Source organism: Stigmatopora argus, chromosome 15 (assembly GCF_051989625.1).
Source record: "Stigmatopora argus isolate UIUO_Sarg chromosome 15, RoL_Sarg_1.0, whole genome shotgun sequence".
Lineage (NCBI taxonomy): Eukaryota > Metazoa > Chordata > Actinopteri > Syngnathiformes > Syngnathidae > Stigmatopora > Stigmatopora argus.
Genome location: NC_135401.1, coordinates 11,319,702 through 11,337,574, shown reverse-complemented (window position 1 = coordinate 11,337,574; position 17,873 = coordinate 11,319,702). Strand labels below are relative to the sequence as shown.

Below are 17,873 nucleotides of genomic sequence, written 5' to 3'. Positions count from 1 at the left end.
AAATAGGTCGGAGCATTGCAGTTTGAAACCATAAGTGCAATTAACGATGTGCTGTAGTAAAGAGTTTTGAGATCTGATTTGAAGGAACTAACCATTTCAGCACCTTTATTTTTATTGTAAGGAATGGATCTGTTTCCTTTTGGGACTTCTCAAGCAGGTCCTGATTACAGCACAACATTGCCATCAAGTGTCTGTGCAATTTCATTTCTCAAACATTCCCTCCAAGACGGAAGGAAGAGAGAGGTGGGCAACGCTAAATGTTTTTTTTCCCACTGCTATCACTAGAATTGTTTTTTTAAAATACATTTCTTAGGAAACAAAAAAAAAACGTTTTTGTTTAGTTAAGCTCACTCCAGTGTCCAGTGATATGGTAACAACATCTCAGGGGGTTGAAGGGATGAAATGAGATGCAGAGATGGTGGTGGGGCTCACATCCACCCCCCTGTGGACAGCCTCCGCTCTCATATTGTTTTAAGAGGTGTTGGCTGTGTTTTTTTAAATAATCAGTCATGTTATTAAAAATCAGGAATTTCTGGTCCACTGGCGTTTGCGGTCCCCACGTCCTGACTTTGACCTTGGGCTGAAATGGACTGGAAAGACGCGTACAAGTCTTCCAATGTATGTTCCAAAAACTTACGTTAAACAGAAAGTGATCGAGCACCCCGTGTTAAAAGGGAAGCACTGTTCCAATAGAGCAGAGAACGTACAAAAATAATTACTAACCGATGAAGATTGTCTCGTTTGCTGCGGACAACCACTTAGGTGAAACAGATATGAGGATTACTCTGATTTGTTCTGATGATTATCAGTGTTATTGTCCATGGTTAGTTTATTTCTCGGGAATTTGGGCTCTGCAGCATAAAATTGGGATTTTAACACGGACCACATCCAGCAATAGTATAAACTAAATGTTTATTTTGCTAAAATATAATTTACATAAAATTACAGAAATTGGAGAATGTTTACTGTTTTTGGAATTATTTCCCCTGTAGTTTTAAAAAATAAACACACTTTTTTTAAATATTAAAGAATGTCTTCAGACGTTTTTTTATTTTTTTATAAAAATAAATTAATAATGTAATGTATAAATAAGATACTCTTCAGTATTTTCCTTTTTTTAAAATGAAACTAAAAAAAATTGAAATACATTTTACATAAAATAAAAACTATGTTTAGTTTCAAAAAGAGTATTTGGATGTTTTTAAAGTTGAAAATCACTGCAAATATATCTTCAGTTATCACAATCTTTATCAATCCTTATGTAAACCAATTAGTCAATTAATTGTGGCCCCCCTACTTTGGAAATCAATCCCACAATAAACTTTACACAACAACAAATTCTCTCGATTTGAATTGCTATGCTTTTTGTTTTCATTCTATCCAACTCACCAAATTTGTAACTGTCAGATTTCCCTGCCATTTCATTAATATGAATATTCCTCTTGTTGCTTTTCAGTGTCAAATTCCGCACGTGATATTTTGTTGCATCTGCAGTGGAGGGAAACGCAAGCAAAAAAAAAACCCAGCAAGAACAACAATAGAGATGGAATTTTTTTTTCATATATACTGCCAAGTTGAAAATCAAGGTCAAAGGTGGAAAGGTGAGGTAACGCTTAAGTAAATAAACAAGCTTTTGGTGTTTTGGGAAGAATAGTAGTTTGTTTTTGGCAGGATACGAAGTGTTGGGCTTGTCGCGGGTCAACGGCCCGCCATCGGCTTTAGTCTGAGGTCCACCTCCCCTATTCGCGATCCCATCAGTTGTGGGCTGAGCTCTTAATGCGGCCCTGACGCCTCCCTGGCGCTAGGGCCACGCTGCTTGCCTCACATGTGGAGCCAATTACCCGGAGGGGCTGCGACAGAGACCCCAACACCATCCCACCTTTGCAACCCCCAGCCCACCACTACATTGTCCAAACAGCTTCACCACAAGTACGTTTCTCCGTTTTTTTTTGCTGTCTTACTCAGATTGGTCAGCGGGCCACATAGGATTCAGACTTAAGAATTTTAGTCTGCGTTTAACCCTTTATAGGCCACTGATTTAACTCATTGGCTGCTATTGACGGATGACTTTCCCAGCCAACTATGGGCACCAGCCGGGGGGAAACCCTGAATTGGTGGCTAGCCAATCGCAGGGCACAAGGAGACGGACAACCATTCAGGTTCATTGCTAGGGACAATTTAGAATGTTCAACCAGCCTACCAAACATGATTTGGGGGACTTGGGAGAAAAACGGATTTACCAGAGAAAACATGCAAATTCCTCAAAGAAAGGTCCGAACCTGGGATTGAACCCTTGATCATAGAACTGTGTGACTGACACGCTAACCACTTTCCACCGGGTCACCACAAAAAGTTTTAGCGTCTTAAATGAAATAGAAATGACGACACAATTCAGGAGAAAATAGAAAACAGTAAACGGCAAAGCTAAATACATTTAGTCAGTCAGTTCACCAGTGCACCCTGAAGCTTATCCGAAAATTCAGTCCTGCCCTCCTTCTAGCATACACTTTTATATTTCTATACGCAAACAGGCAGATTGATGCCAGCACACCTACTAATACTCAAACCAAATTCCCTATGAAGCTGCAATAGGGCCACAATAAATATAAAATAACCAGAGGACCAACGAACCAACCAAAGGAAACTGAAAGTGCCCATTCATAAAACAACTATATGGACATGAATGAAAAATATAAAAATAGCTAGTTTCATGTTTACAAATGAAGGGGACGTAGAAATTTAAAGTTAGTGTAAGCTATAAAAGCTTAGCCATCAAACAATGAGATAGAGCTGTCCTGGAGTACAAGCACTTTAAGTGCTGCCTCATCTCAAATCAAGTCATAAACTGAAAGCCTTTGGCTTCGACGTGATTGTTTTGCATGTCTGCAACTCTAGAAATTACAGCAAGAATATTGTGGGCTCCTAAAAACCACGAGTCCATGTCTGGAGTCAGAGAGGGCTCCCCCAAGGGTGCATAATTCAGCATTTGACATGGTCGTATACAGAGAGGGAAAGCGGGCCTAGAAAGAAGAGTGTGACGCGAGGCAAATGGGGAGTTTGACAGACAGAGGGAGGAAAAAGCGGAACAAAGACGCACAATAAATCTGGGTAGACTATAAAAATGTCAGCTGTGGCTCCACGGAAAGAGAGAGGTTCCTCGAGCAAGGGAGAGAAAAAACCCAAAGTCCAAAGTAGCTCCATCATCAAATGAGACGTATGACCTCAATGGATTCAACGGGCATACTCTTCCCCCTGCAGGCCAATTTGAATTACACCCTGTGCTTGAATGCTGTTTTGGAGTACCCATTTATTATACACTGGCCAACATCCTTCCGTTGCATGATTATTTTTAACATTCATTTATTTTCCAGACCGCCCATCCTTGAAAGGGTTGTGGGGTTGCTGGATTCTCACCCAGCTTTCATCGGGCGAAAGGCAGACTACACCTTAGACTGGTCGCCAGTCAGTCGTAGGGCACACAGAGAGATAAACGACCATCCGCGTTCCTAATCATACCGCAACCAGTAGAAATCAATCCCGCGCCTTCAATGAATCAATCCAACCCTCAAAAACTATTTTATGGCTATAAAACCTCTACTGCAGCTACAGCTGCGACACATAAAAGAATAATCAATAAATTAATGCACAAAAAGGGTAAAATCCACTTCCTAGCAGCATTTAATGATTAAATACAAATACTGGAGCTTTTCAGACAGGCTAGGAAGTGGATTTTAGTGCAATTTTTGCCATTTCGCCATTGACGTCCATTGCTGTCTTCCTGGGGAAATCACCCCCCTGGCCCGGTTGTAATGTCTGAAAAGCTCCAGTATTTGTATTTAATCAATAAATGCTGCTAGGAAGTGGATTTTACCCCATTTTAGTGCAATTTTTGCAATTTCGCGCATGGACGTATATGGACATATCGATGTTCATTGCTATCTTTTTCCCGGGGAAATGATACTCCGGGCCCGGTTCTGATGTCTAAAAAGCTCCAGTGTTTGTATTTAATCAATAAATGCTGTTTTCGGCTGGATTTTACCCAATTTTCGGGCAATGTTTGCCGGTATGTCATTGACGTACATCGCTGTCTTTTCCTGGTAAAATCACCCCCCTGGCCCAGTTGTAATGTCTGAAAAGCTCCAGTATTTGTATTTAATCATTAAATGCTGCTAGGAAGTGGATTTTACCCCATTTTTGTGCATTGATTTATTGATTATTTTTTGTGTCTCAGCTGTAGCTGCAGTAGAGGTTTTATAGCCATAAAATAGTTTTTGCTGAAGGCGTCACTAGGAAATGCACGGAACGCCACTGATATATATATATATATATATATATATATATATATATATACATAAATTATTTGTGTATATATATCATTGTGTATGTGTATATCAGTATTTATGGGTATATATTAATGATAAATATATGCATATGTGTGTGTGTGTGTGTGTTGTAGGATATATACTACGTTTCACTTCCTTACTAAAATAGCCGCTAGATGGCGGTGTACGTCAGACAAGTAAGGCTACTTAATTCAGTTATGCCTACGGGTATTGTAGTTTTCACCTTCGAACCCTGGCTCGCCACGTGACGGCAACAACATAGCACACAGACACTGGCTTGACTGCACGTCATTTTTCTTTTTTTCTTCCACCGGACGAAGTTATGCGGAACTTGTAGTTCTTTTGTGGCTTCCTTTATTGGTGAAGAGACAGCCCACTGCGGGTTGTAGAATAGAGAGACGAAGGCGGATGTCAATGCACTCAGCATGAACACACCTGCTACGTTCTCACGTTCGTCACGAGCGCTCTTTTAATCACTTTTTGTTTTTGTTTTTTTAATTGTTTCTTCTTTAGAGATGAAGTTTTTCGGGCATATTCTGCTCCGCATCGGAGAAGCGGTGGATTTGAAACCCACCAGCGTTTCCCGGCGCAACTCCCTGCTATTCTCCAAGAGCGCCCCGACCACCATGGACCCTTACATCGTCCTCAAGGTGGACGATCTGAAAGTGGGGCAAACTCACACCAAACAGAAAACCAACGCGCCCACCTACAACGAGGAGTTCTCCATCTCCGTGCGAGACGCACAATGCATCGAACTGGCCGTCTTCAACGACACCCCCATCGGCTATGACGACTTTGTGGCCAACTGTACCTTCCCAGTTGTGGACTTCATGAAGATCGCTAACACCAACGAGGTCTTCCAGAGCTGGGTGAGTCCATTCGTGTAACTCGACTACTGCTTTCCCACTTCGTAGTATCATACCTGTCAACCTCTGCCGATAACTGCCCTTATAAATGATTATGATTCCCCTTACAAACCCCCAAAAAACCTTACAAACTCCGTACGAGTCGTACGGTGTTTGTAAGGTTTTTGGGGGGGTTTGTAAGGGGAATCATAATCATTTATAAGGGCAGTTATCGGCAGAGGTTGACAGGTATGTAGTATTAAAGGTAAAAATAGTGCACACCTAAAACTGTATTTATCCATTCAGTCATTTTCGGTACCGCTTATCCTCACAAGGATCACGCGGGGTGCTGGAGTCTATCCCAGATAACTAGGAGCACCAGTAAAATTGTATTTATATCACTGTAATTTCTTTAAAAAAAATAGATTTCATTATTTGTTTTAATTTTGTTAATTTAATTGGATTGTCCGATGGGTGAGTGGTTACCACGTCGGCCTCACAGTTCTGGTGTCCTAGGTTCGAATCCAGGTTGGTGCTCCTGTGTGGAGTTTGCATCTCCTGTGTGGGTTTTTTCCAGGTACTCTGGTTTCCTCCCACATTCCAAAAACATGCATGGTAGGCAATGTTTCCTCTAAGCTGCGCGCGTGCGCAATTGTGCACTACTCTCATCTTCTCTGCGCACAGCAAATCATATGGAGCGCACAAAATAAAATCCCCCCTTTTTTTAGCTGTGAGGCCGACGCGCGAACCACTCATCCGCCAGGCCGCCCATTCATAGATATTAATCATTACATTTTATTATTACTAAATCATTTATATGTTGTAGACATGCACCTGCTTATGGCAGGTGTGATACTGGTGTGTGCCCCTAGCGAGCGATGATGATGTTGCTCACACCGGTACTCAGTGTGCTCGGGGAGGTTGTCTTTCTGCCCAGACAAACAAAAAATTAGAGGGAACATTGATGGTAGGTTGATGGGACACTCTAAATTGCCCCAAGTGTATGAGTGTGAGTGTGAATGGTTGTCCGTCTCCTCGTGGCCTGCGATTGGCTGGCCACCGATTCAGGGTGTCCCCCGCCTAGTGCCCATAGTTAGCTGGGATAGGCCCCAGCACCCCCGTGACTCTTGTGAGGATAAGCGGTTCAGAATATGAATGAATGAACTTGATTTAGTATGTAAAGGAAAGCAAAACAAAAGTGAAAGTTTTTTTTTTAATTATACATTCACAGCCAATGACAGTGATAGACATTAAATGCATCTGATAATTTGGGAAATCCCTTAATTATGTTTAAATAATTGTGAAAAATAAAATACACGACATTTCCTTTTTCTGAAGTTTAATTAAGGTATAGAAAAACCCTCATTTCCTGGAAGTGGCCGCCCAACATTGGCCCAGATATTTTATTATACTCTTCTTCGTGATGACATTAATACTCATTATTACAAGCACGTGAGCTCAAGTGTATTATTGTGTAGGTATGACTGAGGACACTAATGGGGTGTTCTCATAAGTAGTTTTTTGTTGTTGTTGTTCTTACAGGTACAGACTTTAAATTGAAAGCAAACCATGTTTTTGTTTTGACACAAATCCATCAAAAAGGGGACCAAAAAGGCTCAATAATGAAAGTGAATCCTAGTCTTCATTTCTCAGCTACCTTTGCCTCACCCACTAATTAAATCTCTAAACAGAAGTAGGTTAATAAGCTGCAGATTTTTGCAGTCTGCTCGCTTGCTAGCTCACTATCCTCTTGTTTCCTCGTGGCTGTTGAGATGTCAGAATCAGCATTGCTGAAAAAAGTGGGTATTCCCTGATGCACTGTTTTGGATGGAGCAACTAAAAATGGTAACAAAAAAAAAGTGAGATTCAAGAGACAACTTTTTTTTTCCACCTGCGCATTAAACTGAAGAACAAAATATTTCTGATGATATTTTTATCCTAAGTCAAAAGCAGCAATAGAATATAAAAGTCATTTCAGACCAAAATACACTTAAATATAAAAGAATTATCTAGCAAGAACATTTCACCCAATGTTAAATAACACTGAAAGTGCAACTACTCAACCATGAAGACACCTTACAAAGTTGTTGCAAAGAGGAAATCTTTTTTTTTTTAAATTCTATCTTCATTTCGTTCTTAGTCATGGTTGAGCTACATACTATTACATCAGCATTTGAGTAGTTACATAATTTGTCTATCAATTTATATTAAATCTACTGAGAAAAATTCCTATTATGCAACTAGCAGTTCTAGTAAATGCTGATCTGTTACTGATCAACCCTTCCTTGTCATTCACTCAGAAAGCAGTAAAGCTATTACGTCTCACACATCTCCATAAATGCTTACTCTAGATCTTCTGGACAAAATCTACTGACACATCTACTTGATCTTTGTGGTATCATGAACACTAGTGATTGCAACATTAACATTTTTTTATAATGTTAAAACAACAGTTCACTTACTTTCCAGATTGAAAAACCCATTTGAAAAGGCACGTTTTATAGGGGATTATCAGTTTTTATTGGCACTGTTGATGCAATAAAAAGTTTATAGCCATCACTGTGTGCTCACATGGCCTAAAGGAGGGTGTCTGAAATGCTATTTTTCTCCTTTTAGCCATTTTGGAGCTTTCTTGTATCCCCACTAAAAGCCTAATTAATACACACAACTCTCACAATACAGCGTTCTTAACTATGATGATACAAAACATTTCCAAAATACAGATCCCCAAAATGTCATATATTGTGTCATTAAAATAAGTTATAGCTCTAAAAATAGGAATCCTCTAACATAGAGTGCAGATTTTCATATTCAGTGCCAGAAATATACATAGCATTTTTAAACATTTTTACTTTTATTTATTTATTTTTGTTGCTTGAGCCACAATTTAGTGTGCAATTCCCAGAACCCAATAGTGGGCAACTTTTAAGGCCCACAAATCTAAAGAGGAAAAAGAAGAAACATTAACATGATATGTATTATGAATGATAAAGTACTGATAATGCAAGGCTTTCAAATCTTCTGCCATCTTTGCTATCTTTATCGTGTGCAGCGTTACAGGACGTCCTGTTGATGTGATCGTGTTGCATGCAAAGCGCTCCATTTTAGCCCAGTTAAAAAAAAAAACTTCACATTCAAGTTCTTATCACCATGACATTTAGACCAAAGTTTTTCCTTTGCCGCCCACCTGGCACCTCATTTTGGTGAATACTTGCTTGCTCAACTGAAACGGCCGTCTGTTTCTTTAAAAAGAGGCCCAAACTTCCCTCTCTGTCATACTCTTTTAGTTGGTATGTATTTGCAACTTTAGATGGCATAAAACCTTTTCTGAATAGAGCTAGGCAGATACAGATATTAAAGGTCAACTTGCCCAATTTTTTTAACAACTGCACAAGCCCATCAACATGGAAGTTGATGTTTGAGGTGAAGTTAAATGTACGTTCAAGTGGCACACAAATGTGATGATATTCTCTAGGGAGTGGGTGTATCTGTTCTTCATTGTAGTCAACATCGACACCATTTTCAGACAAGACAACAGAAAGTCAACTGTTTGGTCTGCAAGTATTTGGTAACAGACAATGTTCCCTCTAAGCTGCGCGCGTGCGCAATTGCGCACTACTCTCGTCTTCTCTGCGCACAGCAAATCATATGGAGCGCAAAAAATAAAATCCCCCTTTATTTATTTATTTATTTTTTTTAATAGCTGTGAGGCCGACGCGCGAACCACTCATCCGCCGGGCCTCCCATTCATAGATATTAATCATTACATTTTATTATTACTAAATCATTTATGTGTAGTAGACATACACCTGCTTATGGCAGGTCTGATACTGGTGTGTGCCCATAGCGAGCAATGATGATGTTGCTCACACTGGTACTCAGTGTGCTCAGGGAGGTTGTCTTTCTGCCCAGACAAACAAAAAAATAGAGGGAACATTGGTAACAGACAAAGCAAATTGAGTTGAAAGTCGCACAAAGAAATTAGATAAAAGGCTAAAATTGTTTTTTCATGATTTCATGATATCATCTCATTTTCTAATTAGAGTCGTGGGGGGTGCTGGAGCCTATCCCAGCTGATTCCGGGCCAGAGGTGGGGGACACCCTGAATTGGTGGCCAGCCGATCGCAGGGCACAAGGAGACGGACAACCATACACACTCACACACATACATAGGGGCAATTTACAGTGTCCAATCAGCCTACCATGCATGTTTTTGGAATGTGGGTGGAAACCGGAGTACTCAGAGGAAACCCACACAGGCCTGGGGAGAACATACAAACTCCACACAGGTGGACATGACCTGGATTTGAACCCAGGACCCCTGAGCTGTGGGGCCGACGCGTTAACCACTTGCGGCACCGGGCCACCCTGGTTTGGACATTTACCCATCAATTAATTGAGGCCCCTTGGTTGTCGATGCAATTCAGTTACACTGCTTCAGAATGATCTTTCAAATCACGAAATGCTTTTTTGTGTCTCTCTATATATGCTTTTTAAAAATCATTTCATCCCATAATCCCGCAATGCATTTTTTTTGTCTCTCGCTGTGTTCTAATTTTATGTTTATTTTTAAAAAATAATTTCATCCCATACTCCTGCAATGCATAGTTTGTCTCTCTGTGTTTATTTTTTTTGTTTAAGAATTGCATCCCATAATTCCACAATGCATTTTGTCTCTCTCTATGTATATGTTTTATTTTGTTTTTAAAATAATTGATAATTGAAATTTGATTTCAAAACTGCAAATACTTAAGTTTTTATTTCATGATTGAAATGGACAAAAAAATTGTTCCTCATTTCAACATGATACTTTGTGGCTAATGTGGCGGATGTCCGGCCACACTAACATGCTGGGCGGTGGTAAAAAAAAATGTAAGAAGAAAAAAAATCATTTTACAAGTGCATTGGCTCCTAATTTTGGAAATCCAAGATTCATTGACAGCTATTTTTTGTCAAGAAATGTTAGAGCAAAATACACAATAAGCCTTAAAAAAGATGAGACTGTACTTTAATTCTACCAAAGCCTCCATTCTGAAAAATGGGTCACTGTGACTCATTTCGCTGTACCGGGTCACATTTTGAAGTTTACCAAAATAGCAACAACTGAATTAAAGGAAACCAGTCAATATGCGATTTAAGTGTGAAAATTTTACTTAAAGGGTATAGTTCAACATTCATTTTTTCATGTGCACAAATAGATGTGTCAGGAAGGGCCGTGCCGCTCAAGTGTGAAATTACACAACAACTAACCCCTTTGTCATCTGCCTTTTTCCAAAAATGTGTCAGTAATCGAGTCATTTTGAATTTGACCAATAGTACTGCTTAATGAACAAAGCTCTCCCATGACATAGCTGCTGTGAGTGCAGCCAACAGACTGCATAGAAGGAGCATCTTCTAGTAGGAAGAGCTACGATGTTATCATATGAAAGGATTTGCTCACATTATTATCAGTGCAAATCTCGATTTCTCGCTAAAGTTATATAGGACTGTTTTTTTTATCATGATAATGTGAACCTGAAAAAAGGGCATAATATGTCTAAATTTTCAGCATTTCTAAAAAAAAAATTGCACAATTGACGACTTGAAATGAAAGAGATGTTGTAAGCGAAAAGAAGCATATGGATGTTAAATAAAGCTGTCGGAGAACGGACACTTGCGGAACTCCAAATGCGATGGTTCGTTTAGACCAAGGGTGTCAGACTCGGGTTGGTTCGCGGGCCGCTTTAACGTCAACTTGATTTCACAAGGGCCGGATCATTTTTGATATAATATTTCGATTATTTTTTTTATAAATGGATTAAAATCCCTGAATATTCAGTTTTTTATCAATCTAAAACAATGTTTATTTTAGCTTTTTTAAATATATTTTTAGATTTTACAAAATGATTTTTGAACTAAAAACACAGAATAAATTGATAAAAAAATTACAATTATTGATTTAAAAGGGGGAAAATCAGGAAATTTAATATACATCTATACTCTTCATTTTAATTTGATCCTAAAACAGAAAGTCGGCACTCATGATTTACTTTCCCGGGCCACACAAATTGATGTGGCGGGCAAGATTTGGCCCCCGGGCCGCCGCTTTGACACACGTGGTTTAGACTCTTTGTTTCCGATTGATACAAAGAAATATACCCGTTTTCTAAATCTGATTTGGAAAATGTCAGTGAGCCCTAGTTCAGGTCTGCTGAGTAGGGTGTTTTTCATCAACTGGGTCAAATTTGGCACTTAGATCCCGTCATGCCAGGACAGATTAATTGCCTTTATCTTTTAAGACTTTGATAAATGCAGGGAGGGATCCCAATCGTGAAATATCCATGTGTGAATAATATGCTGTATGATTCTGCTTTTAATCAAATCTCTTTGTTTAAATACCTTTGAGAACCCTGCTTTCATTTCAAAACTGTATAATGACAGTGCACTCTGAATGACTGCTCAAAGCCTAGACTTAAAAAAAATAAAAAACTTTTCTTGGTCTATATACTGTATATTCCTCATGATTCACTCATTAGTGACATCCCTCTCTGCTGAGGAACACACCTCAACAACCAGCACAACCTGTTTGACTGGTTTTACTGTCTCTGTCAAGTTGTTTAAATTCCTATTATTTTTGTACCTGAAAAAACTAAGATGCATTCACTCACAGTATTTACTCAGTTCATGTATCAATAGTTTTTCCAAAAATCGAATTATTAGTTTGTTTTGAATGACATTAAAAACCTTCAAACGTACGTGAAACATCACACAAGTTTAATCAGTTGGTTTACATTGCACTTGCCGTCACACATATGCGCAAATAGGAATTGTGGCTTAATAGAACTAGGTATTCCAATGACAATGAAAATTGTGTTTTGCTTGTTATTCTGCAGATGGATTTGGAGCCTGAAGGCAGCATTTACGTCTTTATCAAGCTCAATGGATCCTTCATTGATGGTGAGGTCACTGCTAAATGCTTTTTTGTCATATTTTACCCATTGACAATAATAGTCATCCAATTCATTTAAACTGGGAAGATCGGCTGTGAATGCTCATCTTTCAGTACAATTTATGGTGCTAGACATGTAAAATCCCTTTTGTTTTTTGATTATTATTATTTTACTTACTCTTGTGGACAGCCTGTCACTCAACAGTAAAGAAATAACAATGGGGAGCACAGTTTTTGTCTGACATGTTTTTTTAAACACATTTTTAGGTGGAAAAAAAAACAGAATCATATTTTTTTTGTTAAACTTTAGACCCCACCCTATTTTAAACAATATAAAAAAAGATGTTTGTTCTTATTTTATTAAAAACTTCAAAATTAAACTTGATTTTTTTAATTTATTTAAATTGTTCTCAAGTGTACAGAAATTTTCCGAATTGGAGTTACCCCACTGCACACATTCTCAAACCACACAGTTTGGGAATTACTCCCATACCAGACGTATCAATGTTACAATAGGGAACAGGAACACACGCAAATTATATGGTGGATTATTGTTCCGTGACTTGTTTGGTAAGGTTTTTTTGTTTTTTTAGTTTGTTTTTTTTTCAAATGAGTTGAAAGGCGTCATTAGCAGATGCACATGAAATTCATTCAAGTTCATGCTGTAATTTCTTCCGATTTACTTGTTTGTCTACAGATGAGGCCGTTGAAGCGCCCAAAAACCACAAGGCGTTTAACAGGAGGCGTCAGGGGGCCGTGAGACGGAAAGTCCACCAGGTTAACGGTCACAAATTCATGTCCACTTTTCTTCGCCAGCCCACCTTCTGTTTCCACTGCAAAGACTTCATCTGGTGGGCAAATTCGTCATTACCAAGCTTTCACAAACACAGGCGTGAACCTAAATGTGTGTGTTTTTTGCCCTTTTCAACAGGGGTGTATTTGGAAAGCAAGGCTACCAGTGCCAAGGTGACCTTATTTTCTTATTCTGCTTAGAGTCGAGCTTTATTTCTGATTTGGATTTCCCCCCACTATAGTCTGTACATGTGTGGTTCACAAGCGTTGCCACCAACAAGTCGTCACTGTCTGTCCACGCATGAAAAGATCAGAGGTAGTGTCACTCCATTTTCTCCTATTTATTTTTCAGTTTTATTTTGGGGCGTCCTGGTAGAATTAGGGGTTCCCCTCCCAATTTACCACCGTGCTCAACAACTACCAAGAAATTTCCCTAATACGGGATGAAATATAATTCTAATCTAATCTAAGACAGAATAAAGATGGAGCCACACACCAATTGCTATACATTGATATTGATAACACAAAATAGTATCCTCTCAGATCTTTTCTGGGCTCGCCCCTCAGGTAGTATGATGCTTTTCTACAACGCAGCCATGGGTTCCAGATATCTTGTGATGTTATTTGCAATAATGAAGTTCAGCACTTTGACCAGGCTGTACAGTAGATAGCGATGGTGTAATGGTTCCCCTTAAGACAGTGATTCACTGGAATCAGTCATAGTTGCAGTTTTCTTTAGATGAACTTATTTGGTGATGAGCTAAACGGCAGCTTAAGTTGGTGAAAGGCCAATATTGTACACCCACTTTATGTATTCATTTGCATTATCGTTAGCAGTCTATAAAACTGACGATTCCTTTAAATTCTCTTTTTGACCTCAGATTGCACAAGGCCCAAACCTTTTTTTTTGTCCCTCTTGTCTTCCCAATTATACTCGGTGTTTGGGCAGATTTACTAAGGAGGCGTGGGGTGGCATCTGCCACCCTAAAAGACTGACTTGCCACCCCAGTCATCACCAACGAAAAATAAAACCCTAACCCTCATTTAGTTGATGTATAACACAACCCCTAACCCAGGGGTGTCAGACTCGGGTTGGTTCGCGGGCCGCGTTAACGTCAACTTGATTATACGTGGCCCGGACGATTTAGATATAATATTTAGATTTTTTCTAAAACAATGTTTAGTTTAGCTTTTTTTTAAATATATTTTTAGATTTTACAAAATGATTTTTGAACTAAAAACAGAAAAAATTGATTAAAAATTTACAATTATTGATTTAAAAGGGGGAAAATCAGGAAATGTAATATACATCTATACTCTTCATTTTAATTTGATCCTAAAACAGAAAGTCGGAACTCATGATTTACTTTCCCGGGCCACACAAAATGATGTGGCGGGCCAGATTTGGCCCCCGGGCCGCCACTTTGACACATGTGCCCTAACCACTACTACTATTACTACTACAGCTGTAGTACAACTAGTACTACAGCTCCATCTAATGCAGGGGTGGCCAAGTTCAGTCCTCGAGAGCACCTACCCAGTCTGTTTTCCATATCTCACTACTCAACCACACCTGAATCAAATGATCAACTCATCAGCAAGGTGTCCAGAAGCTTCATACCTATCCCAATTATTTGATTCAGCTGTGTTGGTGGAGGGAGACATGGAAAACAGACTGGATAGGAGCTACTCGAGGACCGGACTTGGCCACCCCTGATCTAGTGGATCTATAACACAACCCAATACTGCTACTACAGATAGTGGATGTATATAGCACTCCCCATTAATATTACTACGGCTTCATCTAGTGCAGGGGTCGGGAACCTTTTTGAAAGAGAGAGCCATAAACAATTCCCATTTTCAAATGTTATTCCTTGAGAGCCATACTCCCAATTTAAAAGTCAAACTACATGAAAATGTGCCCATTTTTTTTAGTCATTTTCCTACTTTTAAAGTACAAAAAGTCTCTGAATTCTTTCAGACAACATTATTACGTTGTTGCTAATCAATGAATATCAATGAGTTCAATGAGTATCAATGAGAGAATGAATGCAGAAGACTCAAATCAATGCCACAGCTCCGACGTGACGTTCCTATTGGTCCGTTTGGGACTTGGCTCCCTCACCACCGGTTTCCATATTTTAGCTCAGAGCCATATGCACCCATCAAAAGAGCCACATGTGGCTCCCGAGCCATAGGTTCCCTACCCCTGATCTAGTGTGTGTATAACACAACAATAACAACTACTACTTCTTCAGCTCCATCTAGTGGATGTAGTGTAACACAACCCCCTACTACCACTGCTACCACAGTTCCACCTAGTGGATGTATATATAACACAATCTCCCACTATACTACTACTAATACCACCACTGCTACTACTGTGTCTTCTAATCCAGTATGCCTTTATACATGAAACAACTTTTAAGATAGGCCGTTCGCCTTATAGTGCGGAAAATACGGGAAATTTTTACCATCCCTTTCTTGACCTCTGATATTCCAAGGTCAATATTTAGAACAGCAATTGTGAAAATTAGCATTACGTTGCCATGGATGTTCACACAGAAACGCTTCAGTAATATTTATAGACAAATAATAGTATAACAACAAAGCAATTTTTGTTGTTGCTGCAATCTTTTACAGTCTATATGCTCCGGCTTCAGCATTAACCTCCCTCACCAGTTCAACATCCACAACTACAAGACCCCCACTTTCTGTAACCATTGTGGATCACTGCTGTGGGGATTTGTCCGGCAGGGCCTGCAGTGCTATAGTAAGATGCCTAAAATGAAAACTTTGGCGCACGTCTCTCACTTTGCTGTGCTCGTATAATTTTTCTGCTCTTTGAATTTTCATTTTCCAGGCTGTAAACTTAACGTTCACATACGGTGCGAAGGAAATGTCGCCCAAAACTGTGGAGTCGACACTGCTGAACTGTCTAACCGGATGACACAGATGGGAATACAAACTGTACAAATCCCAGAAAAATACCCCCCAAACGTATGAGCATTCTCTGAACTCAAGTAAATGCAATTCCACTTTATCATGGCCATGATTACACCAAAAATGTTTCCCTATTTCTTTTGTGTTTACAGCTTGGTCCAACCATGACCAAGAAGCCCTCTGAAAGGTGGAAGAGTATAAAAAAGCCAGCAGAGGTCCGTCAATTCGACATCTCTGACTTTACATTTCTGCAAGTGCTGGGCAAAGGGAGCTTCGGCAAGGTGGGAAAGATGTTAAATGTTTGACATCTATTAACAAAGTAACACATAACTAGTGGTTTAATAGTAATAAAATGTGTTTAATAGAAGTAAAATTAGACGAATTTCGCGGAACGATGTTAAATGTTTGACCGTGAATGTGTTTTGGTCAAAAATGCCTGAACGGAAAACATATGCTTGTTCTTTTTTCAGGTCATGCTTGCTAGACTCAACAGCAAAGATAAGGTTTTTGCCATCAAGGTATTGAAAAAGGACATCATCTTACAGGACGATGATGTGGAGTGTACCATGACTGAAAAGAGGGTTTTGTCAATGGCAAGCTTGCACCCGTACCTCACACAGCTGTACTGCTGCTTCCAGACTATGGTCAGTAGAGACGAGAGACCCTCGTGCCTGAATCTAGTAACCCTTGAAAGGCAAAGTTTTACATCACTGCATTCATTTTAAATGGAAATGATACTTGAAGAAAACTAAACCCTTACCTTGGAAATCTGGCTTTCACATATCACACTGCATGCTGTATATTGTAAGATTGCATAATATTTTTTATAAAATAGGTCCATAAATTACTTTGATTTGTTATAATTATTTATATTGGAAAAGTTCTCAATTACAATGAGTATATCCAGTCGATAATAGAACATCTTTTGTTTTCTTTCAAGTTGAATATTTTCTGTGGCATACTACTTAATATGGAATACTATGCTTAAGATTGGCCCATGTGGACACGTTGAACTTGATTTTAAATCACAGTTCTTTTAATCCTTTTCAAGACAGTGGTCATCACAGTAGACAGCTTTTGAAAGTTAACGCTTAAAATCATTTTCTAAAAAAAATCATTGGCTTTGTATTTTATTACATTATTTTTAATGCATACATCTATAAATTAATACAATGTTAATGAAGGCTAAATTAAAACAGGTAAAAAAATAAGTTACGGCACCACATAACTGTCTAAAGTTGATTTCCCCCCCCATATTATTTAAGTCATTGCATGCTATTCACAGCTATACATGTCCAATTCATTTATAATGGGAAGATTGGCCGTGAATGCTCATGTTTGAGTTCAAGGAGTTAAATAAAGGCCCTCTATTATTTATCTCTATTCTAACAGTTCAGTAATGCATTATATTACTTGTTCAACAGGTGGCAGCAGTTATCAACTTGTCCAATTGAAGAGACTGCATGTTGCATGCCCATTTATCTTTTTTTACCTGAGGACAGTCTTAATCTTGTTTTGGTATACTTATAGAGCCTCTGCTGACCTCTTTCACACAGGTTTGGAATAGAGCAGCATTAAGACAAGTATTAACTCTGACGCTCCTTTGGCCCAATCACAGCGGTACAGTCTGAAGTGGCTTAGTTCCACTACGTCATGTGCTGTTTTAGACCAAGACAGGAAACCGTGCACTATGTCTTCAGTCAGGCACACTTTAAAATAACATGAAAGGAAATTGTCATAGGAAGTAAAACTGGCCTCGTTCATTTGTTAGATGATCTTAATCATGATCAAGTTTGTGTGTCCTAGTCATGCAAATGCTCTAAAAGTTATATTTGATTACTTGGCCAGACGGCATCCTCCAATATTCTTTTATATCCCTGCAGTGACATTCTTGCTTCTAGATCTAACACCTTTAAGGAGTGAATGAAAAAATATGATGATTCTAATCAATGAGCAAACAAGTTACTACTATCTCCTACAATTAAATTACTTGACTTGTTTTTAGCTATTGTAGTGGTACCT

The 17,873-nt window shown here is 39.0% G+C and overlaps 1 protein-coding gene across 3 annotated transcripts in view; it reads left to right on the top strand.

Annotated features, from left to right (window-relative positions):
- The first annotated feature begins 33 nt into the window (after positions 1-33).
- Positions 34-17,873, top strand: part of prkcha (protein kinase C, eta, a) — a 28,886-nt gene continuing 11,046 nt past the window's right edge. Inside the window, exons 1-12 of one of the 3 annotated variants that reach the window (XM_077620980.1) lie at positions 35-243; positions 1,457-1,601; positions 1,672-1,929; positions 4,857-5,212; positions 12,061-12,124; positions 12,814-12,967; positions 13,048-13,082; positions 13,151-13,224; positions 15,552-15,681; positions 15,772-15,908; positions 16,004-16,132; positions 16,322-16,495. In XM_077620980.1, the coding sequence (XP_077477106.1) occupies positions 4,859-5,212; positions 12,061-12,124; positions 12,814-12,967; positions 13,048-13,082; positions 13,151-13,224; positions 15,552-15,681; positions 15,772-15,908; positions 16,004-16,132; positions 16,322-16,495 (1,251 nt within the window). In that variant the 5' untranslated portion in view covers positions 35-243; positions 1,457-1,601; positions 1,672-1,929; positions 4,857-4,858. Of the gene's footprint in view, positions 244-1,456; positions 1,602-1,671; positions 1,930-4,651; positions 5,213-12,060; positions 12,125-12,813; positions 12,968-13,047; positions 13,083-13,150; positions 13,225-15,551; positions 15,682-15,771; positions 15,909-16,003; positions 16,133-16,321; positions 16,496-17,873 lie in introns of those variants that run through there. The other 2 variants (XM_077620978.1, XM_077620979.1) reach the window with 2 other exon arrangements.